We start from the raw sequence: 18595 nt of genomic DNA, 5'->3' as shown, positions 1-18595 counted from the left end.
TAGTGGTGTTTAAAATCTATAACATCTTATTTATGATATGTTTTTGTAGTATATTTTTGTCATGATATACAGTGAACTTTTAAACTTAAATGTCCTGAATTTCACCCCTTTGTTTCAGAATCAACATTTTCTCTGTGTAGAAAAAAAAACTCTTTGTTTGCATGGCCCTTGTATTGGACTCATGGTAAACAATTGTTAATGCTTTCACCCTTGGTGAACAATAGTATATGGTAATAGTTTCAGAGGTCTGTTAGTTCATCACACTCTACAGGTTTTGGTTAAGCTTTCAACCAGTTGAGTTCCCGTCTCATTCTTGTTGAAATGTTTAAAAGTCAAAGTCCTATCTGGCTATGTGTTTGACTTTTCTGTATGTGCATTCTTCTCAACCTCCATATACAAATAGTCCTTGTTGACAGTTCAAACAGGCTTATTGTCTTGGAAAAGACTCACTTCCCCCATTCTCCATTTCTTAACTAGGATCCTTGATGGTTCAACCAAGACAAAATTAACTCTTAGCATCCGGCTATACTGAGCTGTTTGCCACATAATATTATGTCTTGATAAAAGTCATATTTTTGAGACGTGATTCAAAAGTCCACAACAAGATTTAGAACCATATAATAAAAGATTAAGTAAAGACTTGGAAAAATTTGATCAGGAAACCAAATATAGGAAAACGAAAAAGTACCAAAGAGACCTTAACGATTTCAAAAAAGAGCAGGTATTCAAATGGCAAAGTTCCTCCACAGAATCAGAGATAGCCTCTATTAATACAACCCCGATTAAAGAACAGAAGGGGGAAACAGTTAAACTTTCGTTTATAACTACTCAGGAAAAACAGGAAAATAATAAAGAAAAGAAGGGCAATTATCACCCTAATGGTCCACCACATCATACACCCCGAAATGGATGGAGACCCAATAACAATGGGGGTTCTAATCGGAAAAAGTCTAAGGGGGGTGGTAACAATTGGAGACCATATCAAAATGGGGGAAGACCGAATAACCATTATAAAGGGAATAACTATAATCCAAATTATTATGGCCCATATAGACCAGATTATTACCAAAGACCTGTATATAATAATTACTATCCAGAGAGGCAATACCCACAAGAGAGATGGTATCCACCTTATGGTGAGGGAAGAAGTCCTATAGAACAGTACAATAGATATGAACCACTGAGAGAAGAATTACCCCAGAGAGATTTTTTAGAGAGAGACAGGAGTCCGGAGAATGTAAGGTGGAAAAGTCCACCCAAAGGAGGGGGTGCCGGGCAGGGAGGAAACAACAAAAGAAAAAGAGAATAATAGGGGAAGGTGTTTTTAACTTAAGTGGATGTGAATTATCTAAAGAAGAAATTATGGCCTTAGATAAGGGCCTTAAATTCGCACCACCTAAGGTGGCTAATAAATTTGCTATTTATGTAGATGCACAAAAATTTATCCGTAAACTCAATATTAAAAAGTATTTTTTAAACTTACCAGGAGCTAAGAGCAGCATAGCGAATTGTGCTAGCAGTAATTTTTTACATAGTCATTTTTCAAATAAATCGCTGTTTAATCCGCAGGTACATAATAATGACCACATTGAAGTTTTTAAACAGATGGTCACTAAAGATTTGGATAATTTGAAAATCCCCAAATGCATAAATAATATAGGCATTCAAACAGGGATTAATAGACTTACTAAGAGAGGCAATATAGTCATCAGGCCTGCTGATAAGGGAGGGGGCATAGTGGTGTTATCCAAAGAATATTATTTACAAGAATTAGCTCAACAGTTGGCAGATGATACCACTTATAAAGTTATGTCTAAAGACCCCACGTTGTCATATAAGAAACAATTGGTCAAACTTGTAACAAAAGGGGAAAATAAAAAAATCTTGAACAAAAAGGAAACCAAATATCTGATACCTGAAACTTGCCGTATTCCAGTGATATACACTGTACTGAAAATACACAAGAATGTGAAGGATCCACCAGGTAGACCAATAGTGAACGGTATCCAATCCGTTCTATCAAGACTTGGTCAATATGTGGATTTCTATCTACAGCCAGTAGTTAAAAGAACTAAAGCGTACCTACGGGATACGAAACATTTAATTCAAATATTAGAAAAAATTGAGGGTCATCCAGAAATAATTTTAGCAAGTGCAGACGTAACTTCGCTGTACACCATTATTGACCATGATGGAGCAATGGATGCAGTGAAGTGGGGACTTGAAAAGTATAGTGATATCCAACGAGTTCAAAGGAAATTTACATTGGAGTGTCTAGAGTTTTGTCTTTTACATAATTACTTCTGGCACAATCATACCTTTTTCCAGCAGATTAGGGGTGTTGCGATGGGGGCAAGGTTTGCCCCCAGTGTTGCCAACCTGTATATGGCCCACTGGGAGGAGGAAGCCATCTATAAACAAACCCCATGTGAACTTATCTCATATTATCGATATATTGATGATGTTATTATCATTTGGAAGGGAAGTAGACAACTGTTGATTAATTTTCTGAATGGATTAAATAATAATACGAAAAATATTAAATTTTCCTGGACCTTTGATAGTGAAAGGATTAATTTTTTGGATCTTAACATTATGAATCAACAAGGGAAAATTTATACAAATACTTATTTTAAAGAAGTGGATCGTAATGGATTCATACCATCAGACAGTTGCCATTACCGCCCATGGCTCTATAATATACCTAAGGGCCAGCTAGTGAGGTTGAGAAGGAATTGCTCTGATAAGGAAGAGTACAAGAAACAAGCAAAGACTTTAGGAGATAAGTTTATCAAAAAAGGCTACCCTGAGAAAGAAATAGAGAAGAGAATAATTGAAGTTCAAAATATGGAGAGGGAGTCACTGATTGTAGACAAAAATAAAAAGGAGAACTTTGAGAGTCAAATGGCAATTATTCTAGACTACAATGTCCATTATAAAAAAATCGAGAAAATATTTTCTAAACATTGGTCTATTCTTAAAACGGACCCTGATCTAAATAAGATTTTGGGAGATAATCCAAAATTTATATATAGGAAGGCCCCTTCCCTGAGGACAAAACTAGTTAAAAATGTACTTGATCCACCAGTCAAAAAGAAGAGCATTACATTTCTTGACCAAGTAGGTTTTTTTCCGTGCCGAAAATGTTACGCATGTAGAGCAACCAAAGGAAAAAACGGCAAATGTAACACTTTCAAGGCCAACTATGATGGCACAATATATAAGATCAAAGATTTCATTTCATGCCATACAGAGGGAGTAGTTTATGGCCTTGAATGTGCATGTGGTTATCAGTATATAGGAAGAACTAAAAGGCCTATGTGGAAACGCATGAGGGAACATGTACAAAACATAAAAAAGGGGTTCCCTAAACATAGCGTTTCCCGGCACTTTTTAAAACAGCATAATAAAGACCCTTCAGGACTCAAATTTTGGGGTATACAGAAGTATGTGAGTCATTGGAGGGGGAGTAATAAGATTAAATCCCTTAGTCAGGCAGAGTCGAGATGGATGTATACCATGCATACACAGGCACCGCATGGCCTTAATATTGAGTTTGATCTCAACTGTTTTATTAGCGATTTTTAAATTTGAATTTTAAATGTTAGAAAATTGATCTGGTAACAGCAATTTACATATAAAATATCTCTGGTAATATTAACTTACATATTATATTTTTTAACTCTGTTAATATAACGAATGTATTTTTGTAAACCCAAGCTATTGGTATTTGTGCATGCCACTTTATTTATTTTTATTTTTAATTGTTCTTTTAAATCGGAATTTAATGAGCTCTTTGAGCATTCATTCGAATTAATTTATAATGGTCGTGTAGATATATTTTTTAAAAAAATTAATTTTTTTTTTTTTTCTCCATTACTACTTATTATTTTTATATTTATATTTACATTTATTTTTATTTATTTATTTATTTTTATTTTTTATATATTTTTTTTTTTTTCTCCATTACTACTTATTATTTTTATATTTATATTTACATTTATTTTTATTTATTTATTTATTTATTTTTATTTTTTATATTTTTTTTTTTTTATATTTATTTTTATTTTTATTTTTTATTTTTTATTTTATTTAGGATATATATATCTACTTAATAAGGAAGCCCACTAAGATTAATGGTTTTAATATTTACGATTAATAAAGTTTATGATTTGGTGTTAGTGCACCATTAAAGATGTAGATGTGGTTCATACAGGCTTAAATATATAATTCGTTTTACTCCTATATGTGTATATCTTGAATATGACATATGGAGATGTATATCTGGTATCCAGCACTAGAATTCATATATGGGATAGATTCATGTATGTGAGTGCAGGACTCTAATAAGATGTCCGCTGTATGCCCGCTCTCACAATGGAATCCAATTAGGTTTTTTTTTTTTTTTTTCTATAAATACCATTGAGTCACCAGGGGGCGGTAACCCTGATGAAGTCACGACGCACGTGACGCAACGCGTCGGTTTGTCTACTTCCTGGTGACGCATGTCCGGACGCAGTGGCCATATTGGATTCCCCCAGGTGCATGCATATCTACCCACAGGCTGGGAAAAACACTTTTTTATGGAAAGGAGCATGTGAGTGGAAAACTTTGTAATTTTTAACTTTGCCTATTAAATTTACTACACTATGGAAGGCTTTCTTGTCTTATTATGAGTTGCATAAGAGAGGAGGAGGAATAAGGAGTCTGCCAGAGGAATACACCACTGAGGTGGTAACTGCTTTGAGGCCCTGTGTGGGTCGAGGAAGGGAGGTGAGCAGGCATTGCTGCCATTTGAAGGAGAGTACTTGCACTTAGAAGTGGAGATCACGTGTGTGTTCCAGCTTAAAGCACAGTCACATGCATGGAATATTTTTTCACTTTTGATATTGTCTTTTTCACCTATGGCATATATCATTTATGTATGATTTAGACACCATTGTATGTGGCCAATATTCTGTTTTCACGTATATATATTCTGTTCATTATATTTGATTTATGCACTATATATTTAGTTTCATAATGTGTGTTATTTAGTTATTTTGGTTGACACTATTTTTTCTTTCCACTAGAGGGAGTCAACACACATTTATTATATATAGTGGTCACTTTGATTTATAATTACACTATATGGAGATACATGATTGTATTCATGTGATACAAGCGCTTCACTAATTTTTAATTTTAATGTGGGAATTTACTATCTGCTGCTAGAGAAACTGAGCCCTTTAGGAACTGATCAAACAGCCATGTAGTAGCCTTATTGATGTCTGCAGGCTTAACAGGGACTGTTCTTATGTGCACCAACAGTACAATTGGGCCCCAATGTTGGCTGGCTGAAGAGTTTGGACTAAAGACTGTGCCTTTGCAAGTTACAAGGGGGCGTGGTTGTCAGGGACCGGAGTGATACCACAGATTGATTCCCATACACCAGCCTAACAAGTGAACAATGACCCTACTTTTCTGGCCTTTTAACCTGACCTACTAGTCAACACATTCTCAGCATAATTCTATCATCAGAGTCTACTGCAGTGTACACCCTCTACAGGCCCAACCCACGTCCCTGCTCCTTTAGCAGTTGGCTCACCTTTATAAAGGGACACTTGCCACCATTGCCATTTGCTATTGCAGCCTGGAGAGGAGTTACCCTTTGCAATGCTTCTCCCAACTTATGCTACCTTTGTTTGCCTACAATCTGCATCTCGCCTAGTGCATTAAAGGGACACTGCCCAAGTCGAGTGCCACTTAAAGGAATAGTACTTGTTCCTTCCTTTCCTTGTATTAATCCTATAAGGGGCTGCCATTTCTTTTCATCTTTCAACTTAAGGTCTAGATCTTTGAACTGCACCAACTGGGCCCCAAAGAGTCTGCAGAAGACCTTTCGCTGCAGTGAAGCAACATCCACCCTGATTGAAGAACTCTATTTCGTATCTCAGACTTGAACCTTTCCACCAACTTCTGAGAGCCTGAAGTGAGCTAGTTTTATTCCTTAGTAGGTTTTTTTGCTCACTGGGGACAAGAAACACCTCAAACTTGAGGTTCTCGGTTAAATTCTAAATATCAGGCCTGCCAGCACTGATTGAGATTTTGCTGTATGTGTTGTTTCTTTACTTAGAGTTGCTTAGAGTTGCTAAGAGTGATAACTGCCATTGCATACACAGATAATGCTTTATGCTGGTCTACTGTGCGCACAGTCAAGTTTAACATAAACAAAATACCAGTTCACTCTAATCTGTGTATGAGTCTATTTTCTGGTGATAATTTACTCTGGCCAGAAGAGTACTGTGGTGTCAACAAGGGTTGGGCTTTCAGAGTGGGGTCCAGAGAGACTAGGAGGCAGGGGCGGACTGACTTTTCCGGCACTCGGGCACTGCCTGAGGGTCCGTGGTCAGTAAGGGGCCCCATGAGATGCCCCTGATACCTTTCATAGGCTTTTTTGGGTATGGTTTGAGTGTCGGCAAGGACACAGGGGTCCCATGATCCCTTATTGCCCGTGGGCCACATGGGTTGCCATTCCGTCCCTGCTAGGGGGCGAAAATAAGTCATCAACTCCTAAGGGGGTAGCGCTCCATATATATTTGTTGGTTACAGCCTCATGTAACTCACCTGAGTCTCTGATAGATAGATCCTTATACCCCAATGTGTCCAGAGAGTCATGTTTCCAGCTCACTTGCACTCTGAATTCTGGATCCTTCAGGAGCTCCTCAGGAATTCTCCCCTCACTGCAGACACTATATGTCCCGTCAGTAATATCTGTGAATGTCTCTGTGGATGGTAAGGCTTGTTGTGGCTTCCCCAAGCTATGTGTCCATCTAAGTGTGATATCTCTGGGATAAAATTTTTCCAAAGTGACCAAATACTTCAACTCCCCAGAGCCAATCAGACTTCTTGATACTGGCTGTAAGAGCTGAGGCTTAGCTGAAATTAGATACAACATAAACCTTATGAGTTAAATGTTTTTAATAAAAAATGTTAGATACCTATACACATAGATTTTCTTTTTAGATTAAATCATATAGATGTCTGTTTATAACAGAATTCACTATGTGAATGTCTCAACCATTCACACATGACCATGAATAATCACTGTAATTTGCCTAACAGTTTTGTTTTTTTTCCTATGATTGTCAGCTCCATCTAGTGGCCATAATACAGTATTTTTCTGAAGTACCTCAATCAGGAAAATACTTTATTATGGCCTCCAGATGGCCATAATACAATCAAAGGAAGTAAACCTATTAATGAAATTAACATGTTCTGTGTGGTGGCTGTGTGAATGTAATTTTTTTTATACACAGACCCCTAGTAATAGGTAGTTTCACTCAAATTTTCATTATTAGCCTGATGTAAAGTGGAATCTTAATCAAAATCACTATATATACATATGAGAAAATTCTGTGAAATTCCTGGCAGACACACCAACCCAATTCTTCAACAGAAATGGGAAGACTGTTGGCTGGGTTGGATTCTTTGATATGATAGATGATTACTTGAACTCAAGCAATAGTTCCATGGCTGGAAGCTGCAGGCATCAGCTCAACTGCTGGGAGCGTGAAGACTTCTCTGCAGCAGTTCCAGCAAAGGGCACAATGGGTGGCAAGTGTGACACCTATTCCCATAAAAAAGGACATGGAACCCTTTTCTGGATATCTTTTATAAAGATAAAAAAATCAGATAAAAAAATCCCAGATAAAATAAAAAATGAGGGTATGAAAGGTGAACATTGGAGATTGGTATTTTTCCTGTGTTAACGTTATCACACCAATAATAGACAACACTGTACACAAGCCGTGGATGTAATAATAGAAATTCCTCACCATAAATAGCTCTGCAGTGAAATGTTTTCTCTTTCTTCATTTTCCCACAGCTATATCTACAGATGAAGGTCACACCTTTGTGTTTGACCACACTGGGTCTGAACTTCAGTGAAGATGTGTAGTTTGGTCCTTCTCTGCATGATATGACCCCATACTGTGTGTCCATCAGTCTCTCCTCTTCCTCCTTATCGCCTCCATGAGGCTCTGAGATCTCGTAGACTTGTTCTCCTCTCTTCTCCAGCCAAGTCACACTCGTGTTCTCTGGGAAATCGGTGCCTCTGCAGTATAGAGATGTTTCTTCTCCATCTATCAGCTTGGTAGGACCTTCAATGTCCATTAATCTGAAAACTCCCATATCTGCAAATACATTGATTATGATTGTGCTCAGTTGTTTGCTTCTTAACATGGAAAATTCATCTCCGTTTTCAAACAAAAGGAACATGTCCAAAATGCACTTTATAATATATATTTATATATATATATTTAAGCAAGGCTGTAAAGATACACAAGATGCATGCTGAATGGACAGAGGGAATCATAAGATGGTCTGGGGAAGAGTTGACAACGTGAAGGTCAAGGTCTACTTATATTAACAATGTATAGGTCCCTGTGGCCAATTTACTGTTACTATAAGTAGCCCTGACCTTCACATTGTCAACTCTTCCCCAGACCATCTCATGATCCCCTTTGTCCATTCAGCATGAAATGTTCTAAAGTTGCAAAGGTCACTTCTATTAGCCACCAGTCTAAAAAAATTGTCAACAAATTGTAATAAAATATGTCTTTTTGTTATTGAGAAACAGTTTAGGCTGTCAGGAGAGGCGGAACTCCAATTCAGCATAATTTACTTTAAAGCTGCTCACCTATCAGAAACATTAACACTTCCTAAGCTGGGATTTCATTATCAGTAAGTGATTACATTAAAGAATGAGTCCACAAATGAAAATCTATGCCTAGGTTAATTCCCCCTGGAGGTAGACCAACGGTGCTCTAAAGCTCACAGTGTCTTCCTAGCACTTTAAACATCATGAGAGTATAAGGTGAAGAAACTTGTTCTCCCGATAACAGTACTTTAGAAATAAAAGGTACAGTTTGCAAGTTACAGCAGCTTACACGTTTCGGTAAAAAACCTTATTCATAGCCAATTGGGAGAATGAGTTGCCGGCTCTTCACCTTATACTCTCATACATGAAAGACTGAATCCTGAGTATTGGCAACTTTAGCTTTAATTACTGCCTGGCCCAAGAAGGAAAGTAAAACTGGGCACCAGATATGGTTTTATTGCAAAGTTACATTTGTTTACCTTATTCCAATGTAAGTACACATATTCCATACCTGTGGGAATATTGGGTAAGTGGAAAGTCACTGTAGTAGTTGGCACTTTTGGATCCTGTAGCAAGAGGCTGCCCTTCCGCATAATGAACACAAAGAGGCACTCGCTCGGCATGGTAAACATTCACAGAACACTGTATTTTTTTCTTTTAATACAAGGCATTCTGTAATTGAACAAGGTGTGCTTTAAAAAAAAAATGTGTTCTACAAATGGCAGTTGAGCCAAGCGAGTGATCCTCTGTGTTCAAGCGGAGTTCCACCTGAAAAAAAAAAATAAAAGTCAGCAGCTACAAAAACTATAGCTGCTGACTCTTAAAATATGGACACTTACCTGTCCCTCGGTCCAGCAATGTCCTCTCCACCGCTGTTTTCACCAGCCATCTTCTCTCCCTGGCAACGGCATCTTCAGTGTGGGCACCCAGCGGTGACAGCTTACGGCTTCACAGCCAGGTGCCCACTGCGCATGAACGAGAAGTGCTGTGCTTTGTGAATGGCCCCGTAGTCTTCTGGGACCTGGCACGTGTCCCAGTAGACTACGGGGAGGGAGGACAACTTCCGCTTCCGATCGCCTAGGAGATCACAGCAGAAGTGGGAACGGGTACCTGTCAAATTCGTGTACCCCCCCCCCCACACTCCACAAAGATGCCAATCCTTAATGGAGAGTTGGGGACAAAGGCTTAAAGGGAAACTTCCCCTTTTGGGTGGAGCTCCGCTTTCACTATACAGAAGGCAGCTGCTCAGCACAGGATCCAGAAGACTTCAGCAATGACTGTAGTAGCGCCAAACACTACCGTGATTCTCTACTTCCACAATAGGCCCACAGGAACATAATATGTACACTTATAACGGCCTACACTAAACAAATATAACTTTGCAATAAGAACCCTACCTGGAGTTCAGCTTTATTTCACAGGTAAAATAGAATGTGCTGTTAGCAACATTAACATTCAGTAAGCACACAGTATACATTAATATACTTTTTATACCAGCAGGACTGGGACAAGGGGTGGGCAGGAGTGCCCTGGGCACTGTTGCATCATGTGAGGTGTGGGGGGGAGCTGTGAGGAGATTGGGGGGGAGGGGATTTTTTTTGGAAGGGGAAATTTGGGTGGTGGCAGGGGGTAAGAATTGTTCTAGGAGGAATAATTCAGGTGTGTGTGCTAGAAGTGATTTGGAGGGAATTGTGTTGGGAAGGGGGATGGGGAGGAGGATTTGTGCTGGGGGGGATTTGGGGGGTTTGTGCCAGAAGAGGTGACATGGCAGTGTGGGGGGGGGGGGGGTAGGTCTGCAAAGATTTGTGCTGGGAGTGGGATTTTAGCAGGGGGAAGGGGGGATTTCAGCTTGGGCATTTGTACTGGGAAGGGGATGATTTATGCTTAGGCAATAAGCATACAGTTTAGAGCTCAATTTTTTTTTGTAGGGGGGGGGGATTTTTACTGACACATACTGCTTATACTTCTTGGGGAGGGTGCAGTTTGGTATGTTTCTCCTGGGCTCTAGATGACCTTGTCCCAGCACTGCATACCAGAAAGTACAACAATTTGCAGAGTTTAATGAGTATTACCTTTTTTTCTGTATTTTCGAACCCTCAAAAAGATTCCGATCACAACTGCGATTGTTGTTATCAAACCCAGAGTAATACAGACCACAGTGACCACATTAGGTGATTTTTCTATATATGTAAAATAAAATAATGATTAAAGAAAAGAAAGTGTATTCTTAACATATCCTCTATATGGAGGTTTATATGCTTGGGGAGGGCTGAGCACCAAAGAGAAAGTTGGAAGACATGGAGGAACAATCTCACCACCAGTGGTGAATTACCCAATATCCTGAATAAAACACCAATAGATAGATATGTTACTATTATAGTAATCACATTGATCTAAAGTGGAGGTTAAGAATTTCCATACCAATAAAATCCTATGATACTAAATTATATTATGTGACCAATGCATTCAGCAAAAAGTCACCCAAAAAGAATATTGATAAAGCAGTTACAATATTTGGCACTATCAAGGATCCACCTTCGCTGTTGCATAAGACTTCCCCCCAAATAATCACTTTGCACCTGCTCCTTGTCACCCCTTTACTCCTAACTTATTAAGAACCTTATTCTAACAGTGCTAGGGTAGGGATGAACAAAATGTCATGTCTGGCGTACCTTATTGGGCCTTCAATGTCTTACTATGCTCCATCTTCTGACCTCCCTGTTAATTGCTATGCAGGTAAGGACAAACTTAATTTAAAAAATGTCTTACATGAGAAGTGAATGATGATTCATACCTTCATATATGAGCTGAAAGTCCCTCTTCAGAAGTTCTTGTAGAGAGTCATGTTGGACTCCACAGGAAAAGGTCTGGTTCTGGTCATCATTGGTCGGTGTGATTGTCATGGTGATGGTGACTTGGTAGGTTCCATTTTCATACTCTTGTGGCTTTTCCATGAACTGGTTCTTTAGGGTCTGTCCATCTTTATACCACATTACTTTGATCTCTGGAGGGAAGAATCCAGTGGCCTTACAGGCCAGTGCATTTTCTGTATTTCTGTGGACCTTCGTACTAAGTATAGAGAGTAGAGGTCTAGCTGCAGAGAACATAGATACAGTTTATGAAGTGGGATACATATGCTTTTGAGAAATGCTCATCTACAGTGGGACATATTTGTGAAAGTGTTGGTGTTGTGTTACACTATTTGATTATTATTTCTCTGTGACCATCACTTGTTTATTATTGCTCTGTGTCTTTAAGCTGTCTCCTCCTGTCTAAGCTGAGCTCTTTCTCTTACCATATTTGTGTATTTCCCTCCCCCCTGCCTCTCTCTGGTAGTCATTCCACTCTATCCTGTCTTCCTGAATGCATCTTTCCATGAGGCTTACAACATCAAAGTTTTTCTACCTATGATTATCCTCCATTAAAAGCAACAATTGAATAGTTTTCCTCATCTGACTTCCTCAACATGTAAGTTTATTCATTGAGTTAAACTGTCTGACCCGATGCAAGAGACAGATTCAACACCATGTCGTATAGCTGTATACATAGCTGGTGATAAAGTTTATGGTCCTGTAGTTGAGCCAGAACAGTTGGGGTCTTGTATTTAACATTAAAATTCTGTCTCTTTAGTTCAGTAGTATAGGATCAAACCCATATTTAGATTTTTATTTCTCCGTCCTTCCAACAAAGAGATTCTCCCAAATCTTCCGATTGGGGCAACCTGGTCCTGTGAGAAACTGTCTAAGGGAAAATTTCCTCTCACTTTGGAAAAATTTCCACTTGCTAAAATCTTGCATAAACTTTAATATACAATTTAAAAAGTAATTTAAAAATTTTTTTAAACCTGCAGCATTTATTAAAATAATATCTAGTGATCTTGTCATGAAGGTCCTTGTTTAAAGCAGAACTTTACTCTACTATTTCTAATCCTTATGCTGCTTATATTAGTAAATAGATAGGAAAGTATATCATAGCTACTTGTTTAACACTTTTTTCTTTTAAAATCCTTTGATAACTTCCTGGTTTCCAGCCCTAGGCAAATGATGGCATACATCCCAGAAATCTTTAGGAAAGGAGGAGGGATTTTCTCATCTAAGCACACCATCCGGTCTGTGTATCTGAGCTAAGGGCAGATGGATTCCGTATAGTACATGCTACATGAATCATCTGCTCTTACTCAAGATAGCCATGGCCAGAAATACTAGGGAGTACCTTTCAAAGTGATTTCTCACTAAAATAAAGCATGGAGACATAGATGGATGGAGAAGTTTGCTTTGAACAATAAAAATGAATTAAATAGTAGTGGAGCACCCTCCTAGTTTAGCTAGGGGGAGCTAGATCCTAATGGTTAGACAGGAGCTGAGTAGCAGCTTAGGTGTAATAGCCAGAGGGGTCAAATTGTGGTCAGGGTTAAGAGGCTCTGCAGGTCAACCCCTCTGGAATTTCCCCCTGCTCTGAGGCTTTTGGAGGAAGGCCTTGGAGGCAGTGGGTGGATCTGAGGTGTGGCTGGCTTCATTCTTGAGGGACCTCAGCCAATTCCCAACAGAAGGCTTGGAAAGGGGTTGGGACTCCCTTAAAAATGCTGGAGCCTGCTCAGTGGCAGGAGTTGGGTGGAGGGTGTGTAAAGTGTGGGAGAGAGGAAGATGTGAGGCTGAAGGAAGAAGGCTGCCAGGAGGCCTAGTGGGATGGGGCCTGCCTGCGAGCCTGGAGCAGGAAAGGAGGAAAGCTTGGAACTCACTGGCCCCTTGAATAAGGACCACCTGTATGGCAGGGAAGGAGCAGCCCAGCAGCCAACCCGCAAGAGGTACAGCAGAGGATCTGAATGAGTAACCTGTACCCCCTGGGTGGATAGGGGAAGGAGCACTCTGGTGGGAAACCAAATTAGCCCCTTACTAGTGACTTTTCACCCATTTAAAGGAACACGAGCACAATCTCCTGCTCAGGAGAATCTCCAGATTGCTGGGTGAAGAGGATAATTTCAGCTAGAGTCTGGGGTGGTACATAAAGGAGATGCTGGCTAGCTCTCCAGCAGGGACTGTGTTGCAGAAGAGAAGCTTGTGCATAGTTTCAGAAAGTTTTCCTCAGTTTCTGGTTCCCTTTGCGCATCCTTTACCCCCTTACCCTATCCCAGTTCAAATCCCCTTAATAAATAACAAAACCAAATCTCAAGGACTGATTTTCTGACTCTGGATGCAAGCTTGTGTGGAGAATGCAGATTGCCTGGCTGTGCAGGACTATAGGGGGACCCAATTCATCAGCAACCCCTAAGGGGGTAGTACTACAGGTGTTTTTGGTTTGTGGTGCTCAGATGCAATGTAGTTCTGCTTCAAGTATTTCCTGTCATGGGGTGACAGCATTCTATCACTGTCTTCTAGTTGTTCTTCTGTGTTGCCACCCTGTCACATAGACTTCCAGAGGAGACTACAAGCAGCCTCTCTAACACATATTACATACTGTAGGTATAGCCCACTGTTTTCACAATCTGGAAACTTGCCCTGAGAAAAATATAATAAATGTAATTGTTTTATATATCTTTCATTAAAATATTAATTGGAGATCTAGCCATGAAGGTCCTTGTTCAGCCACTTACTGTTATGAGGTGACAACACCTCGCATATTCCTCTTGTTTTGTTACCCTGTTACATGCCTCATTTGTGTGGTCAACAAGGGGCCACAGTCAGTCATACTGGGTAGGCATGGTCCAGAATTATGATATACAATGCTTTGAGAAATTAAATGCTGTCTAGTTACAGATTAAATCTACTTCAATACCCTTTTTACCCGACATTTACCATTTTTATCCTGTAGGTGCCCTTACCTAACACTTTGAATAAAATTTCCTTCTCCTTGCTGTCAGGGCTGTAGATAACGGAACACGTATAGAAGCCTCTATCAGAGATGGTCACATTGGATATGTGTAGTGAAGCATATCCGTTCCTCAGGGATTCCACATTGAGAGACATCCTGGTATCTCGGGTGGAGAAGCCTTTGTTGTCATATCTCAGGATTACTTTTCCCTGGAAACTCCACAATACGGCCAGGAAGTTAAGATCCAGTGGCTGTTTATCCACCGAGAAGGTGCAGTTGAGGATGGTGTCATTGGTGACAAGAGCCCTCTGTTGGGAAGGAGCGAAGACATCCAAAGCTGCATCTATAGAAACACATCAACATGTAATATTATGAAAAATTAATTCTCAAGAAATGCATTGGAGTGAAGAAAACATATGTGCTTCTGGGGAGATAAACATAAAATGTATAACAAACACAATTTAAAATTGTATTCAACCACTTCACCTCCGAAAGGTTTTACCCCCTTCATGACCAGGCCATTTTTTTATAGTCGACACTGTGCTACTTTAACTGGCGATTGAGCGATCATGTAACACTGTACACAAATTAAATTTATATCATTTGTTCAAACAAAAAGAGCTTTCTTTTGGTGATATTTAATCACCACTGGGTTTTTGTTTTATTTTTGCTATTTAAAAAAAAAACTGAAAATGGTGAAAAAAAACATGTTTTTCTTAGTTTCTGTTATAACATTTTGCAAACAAATAATCTTTCTTCAGAAATATAGACCAAAATATAGGCTACTACCTTTCTTTGGTTAAACATAACTCAAATCAGTGTATATTATATAGTCTCTGTGAAATGTATAGAGTCTACAAACTATGGTAAATATATAACTGAAAATTGATCAATCCTGATGTACTGACGGCCTCATTTCTTGAGACCCTAAAATATCAGGACAGTATAAACATCCCCAAATTACCCCTTTTTGGAAAGTAGACAGTCCAAGATATTTAGTAAGAGGCATTTTTTACATTGTAACCATGTGATGGCAATGATTGGTCATTGCCATCACATGATACCCTGGCCACTCACAGTGGCTGGGTACCAAGCGCCACGATCTGCTGTGTCCATCGGGCTGTGCACATGTGTATGTCGCGCTGTCTGCAGCTGTTGCCTGCTCATAGTAAAGGTAATGTGCAAGTGGTTAAAGCCAGAACCTTTTGTTTAGCTTTGGATAGAACACGGAAGGGTTAGGAGCCCAAAAAACAACGTTTTTTATCGCTGGCCGGAAAGGAATAAAGCACCTTGTGTAGTACGCTGTGCCAAATGGTGAGTTTGGCCAAATTGCTCTACCAGTGTTAACAGGGCATGATCAAATAAAACCTGAATCTACAATATGTAGCACTACCCCTTAAGGGTTGCTTAGTAATTGTTATGGGTTCCCTGGCAATCTGAACCTTTTGATGAAAGCCCAACCTCTGCTGACACCACTATGCTCTCATGACCAAAGTCAATCACAACTGCAAAATGGACTCACACACAAGTTAGGATAAACCAACAGGAAGTTTTTATTGAAATTAAAGGTAACTTGGTCAAACACTGAAAACGATTTTGCGACTAACCTCACTGATGTGCGAACTTGGCGCTCTATTTCAAATTTCAGTGTTTTTGGTTTGATGACATTATTGAATTAAATTTATAATTATTATATTATTATTTTTTATGATTATGTATTATATTATAATTTATGATTTCATATTTCAAATTTTATCAAACCCGGGATGTATACTAGACTTTTGTTCAGATAGATTTCAGTGAGTTATTCCTAAGAATTACAGGCCTACAATAAAAAAAAGACATATTTCCATGCAAAAAAATGTACCGCTTTGAGCACAGAAATTTGGACATAATCACACCTCTGGGGAGGTTAAGGCACTCAACATGGGGTAGGCTTGCAGTAATGAATAGTAACAATTGGCATAAATGTCTATAAGCAAAGAAAGCTCCCTTAGTGCATCAAAGGCAAAAGTTAACAGTAGTAGAAATCCTGCTTTGTTGAGGAATGGAAACTTGTTGTTTCAGTGGACACCGCTGTATCCTGGCCTGCAATTGTATGTCCTGCGGTCAGCTTGTACAAGAAACTGCGATGTAGGTGTATCCAGGGCCGGTGCTAGACTATTTTGCATCCTAGGCAAGACCAGCTACTTGCACCCCCCCTCCAAAAAAAAAAAAAATCAAAACAAAAACCTAAATAAATCATTTAAAAAACAGTAGAATATATTAAATCAACAAAATATGAAACTGCTAAATTGCTTTTAATTTGCAAAAATAAGTGCCGTAAGATCAGAAGATGCCACCAGCACCAAAATACAGACTGTACCTGTGGCTGGCAGTGGCAGGCTGACAGTTGCAGTGGGTGGAGGATGATGGATCCACACTCTGACAGATCCCAGGCTGGAACTCCCTGGGCAATGGGGGGAGATAAAACACTGTGACAGCAGGGAGCCCAGCCCACACACACACACAGAGAACCCCTGAACTGAGCGATCCCACACAATGACAAATCCAACACAACACACCACTACCAATACTGACACAGATCAGTGGGCCCAGCAGGAACTAGAAGAGCAGACTGTGGGATCGTGATGATGTCATCACTTACTGACACATTGCACATGTGATGGATGGCGGTCACACTCACACAGACACGAGACATCAACTTCAGACGTTACCTAACTCCGCAGGTGCAGCTCCGCTTCTGCTGATGAATGGGAAGAGAAGGGCTGGAACTCCACAGTGATCAGCAGCCGCCAGTCGGCTTGCATTAAGGGACTGAGTCTGGGAGGAACACTGGAAAGAGCATCAGTTCAGCTGATAAACTGGCCCCAGACAACAGGCATCTTCCTCTGTCCTTTCTTCCTCCCATCTGTCACCCCTCCTCTCAGCTGAAAGATCATTAATGACATGTTGGTGTCTCACACAGAGAGAGTGCCGGCCTGGGCTACGCCCAGGCACCCATAGGCGGCTGCCTAGTTCGTCTAGTGGAAGCACCGGCCCTGGGTGTATCTTAGTGATAGCGGCTGCAAGAAATAGGCTGAAAACTGAAGCAACTATATGTAATGTTCACAGCTATGTGTAAGCAGATAGCTGAAGTGGCAAACTGTCAGCATTCACTTGCTTAGTGGGTGCATGGGTTTCCCTCATCTGATTAAGTAGTCCAGCAGATCGTAGCGGTCTGTCTCTCTCTGTAAACAGGTTCAGTCTACGGACTCTCCAACTCAGACTCGGTGTCCCATCGGGTCTCCTGCTGGGCAGCGTGCAGACCGGGTGGTCAGTAGGCTCTTTCCGCTATTCCTCTCTTTCCAACCCTGGCTCCATGGACTAGTTCAGCACTTCAGCTGTCAGCATACCTCCTTCTCCTTCATTCTTTTCCCTGCACTCTACTGGCCAATCTCTGAGGCTTTGATATTTATATGTCTCCGCCCACATGCTACATCTTTTGGGAAATGTCTGACTGCCCTGCTTACAATCTGAGTCCTGCTATACAGCATACAAGTTCCAGAGGGTTGTTCTGTCCATGTGAGTGACCCTGAATGACAGACCACCGCCATTTATTGCAAGTAATAACATTTCAATGGGCTACATCTACTTGCTGTATACACAGAACACATATGCCTCAGTCCTTGTACCTACACAATATGGTTTCATTACTATGCCACAAGAAAACGCCTAACAGACACCTACAACTCTTAGCACAATCAAGCAATTAAACTCTTCCCTTACATATATGCTTTTCAACCTACCTTAAAAAAGAACTGCATAGAATAGTCAGTGACTACTTAGCAGCCAGCAACTGCTGAGATGATAAACACTTTGACCAAAAGAATGTAATGCAAAATATTAGATAAAGGGTGTAGTGGTCAGAAGTACTGTATGTCATACTGTATATTGCCCAGTGTACAGAGTGTCGTCCTTTGAAAGCTTTCTACATATAGCAATCTCTCCCCTTGTGAATCCATGGGTGTGCTGGTGTACTCAATCTGTCCTTTTTGCTCCATGCTACTCCTTAGATGAGAGTGCTCCTTAAACTGCACTATTGATGAGATCTTCCTAAGCCTGCCCGAGCCCAGTCTGGAGGTAGGGACCCCCTTCTAGACCTAG

At 40.0% G+C, this 18595-nt stretch overlaps 1 protein-coding gene across 1 annotated transcript in view; it reads right to left on the bottom strand.

Moving 5' to 3' along the window:
* LOC149431232 (uncharacterized) overlaps window positions 1-17923 on the bottom strand; it is a 78146-nt gene extending 60223 nt beyond the window's left edge. The window contains exons 1-5 of the mRNA XM_089665772.1: window positions 17845-17923; window positions 14460-14792; window positions 11436-11735; window positions 7818-8174; window positions 6607-6918 (exon numbers count right to left, since the gene is read on the bottom strand). Of these exons, the coding sequence (XP_089521898.1) occupies window positions 6607-6918; window positions 7818-8174; window positions 11436-11735; window positions 14460-14792; window positions 17845-17923 (1381 nt within the window). The remainder of the gene's footprint in view (window positions 1-6606; window positions 6919-7817; window positions 8175-11435; window positions 11736-14459; window positions 14793-17844) is intronic.
* Between the last annotated feature and the right edge of the window lie 672 nt (window positions 17924-18595).

The sequence above is a fragment of the Staurois parvus genome, unplaced genomic scaffold (assembly GCF_062004578.1).
Source record: "Staurois parvus isolate SC_StPar_1 unplaced genomic scaffold, SC_StPar_1.0 ptg002335l, whole genome shotgun sequence".
NCBI classification, from domain to species: Eukaryota; Metazoa; Chordata; class Amphibia; order Anura; family Ranidae; genus Staurois; species Staurois parvus.
Note: the sequence above shows the minus strand (reverse complement) of the source record. Positions and strands in the feature narration are given on the sequence as shown.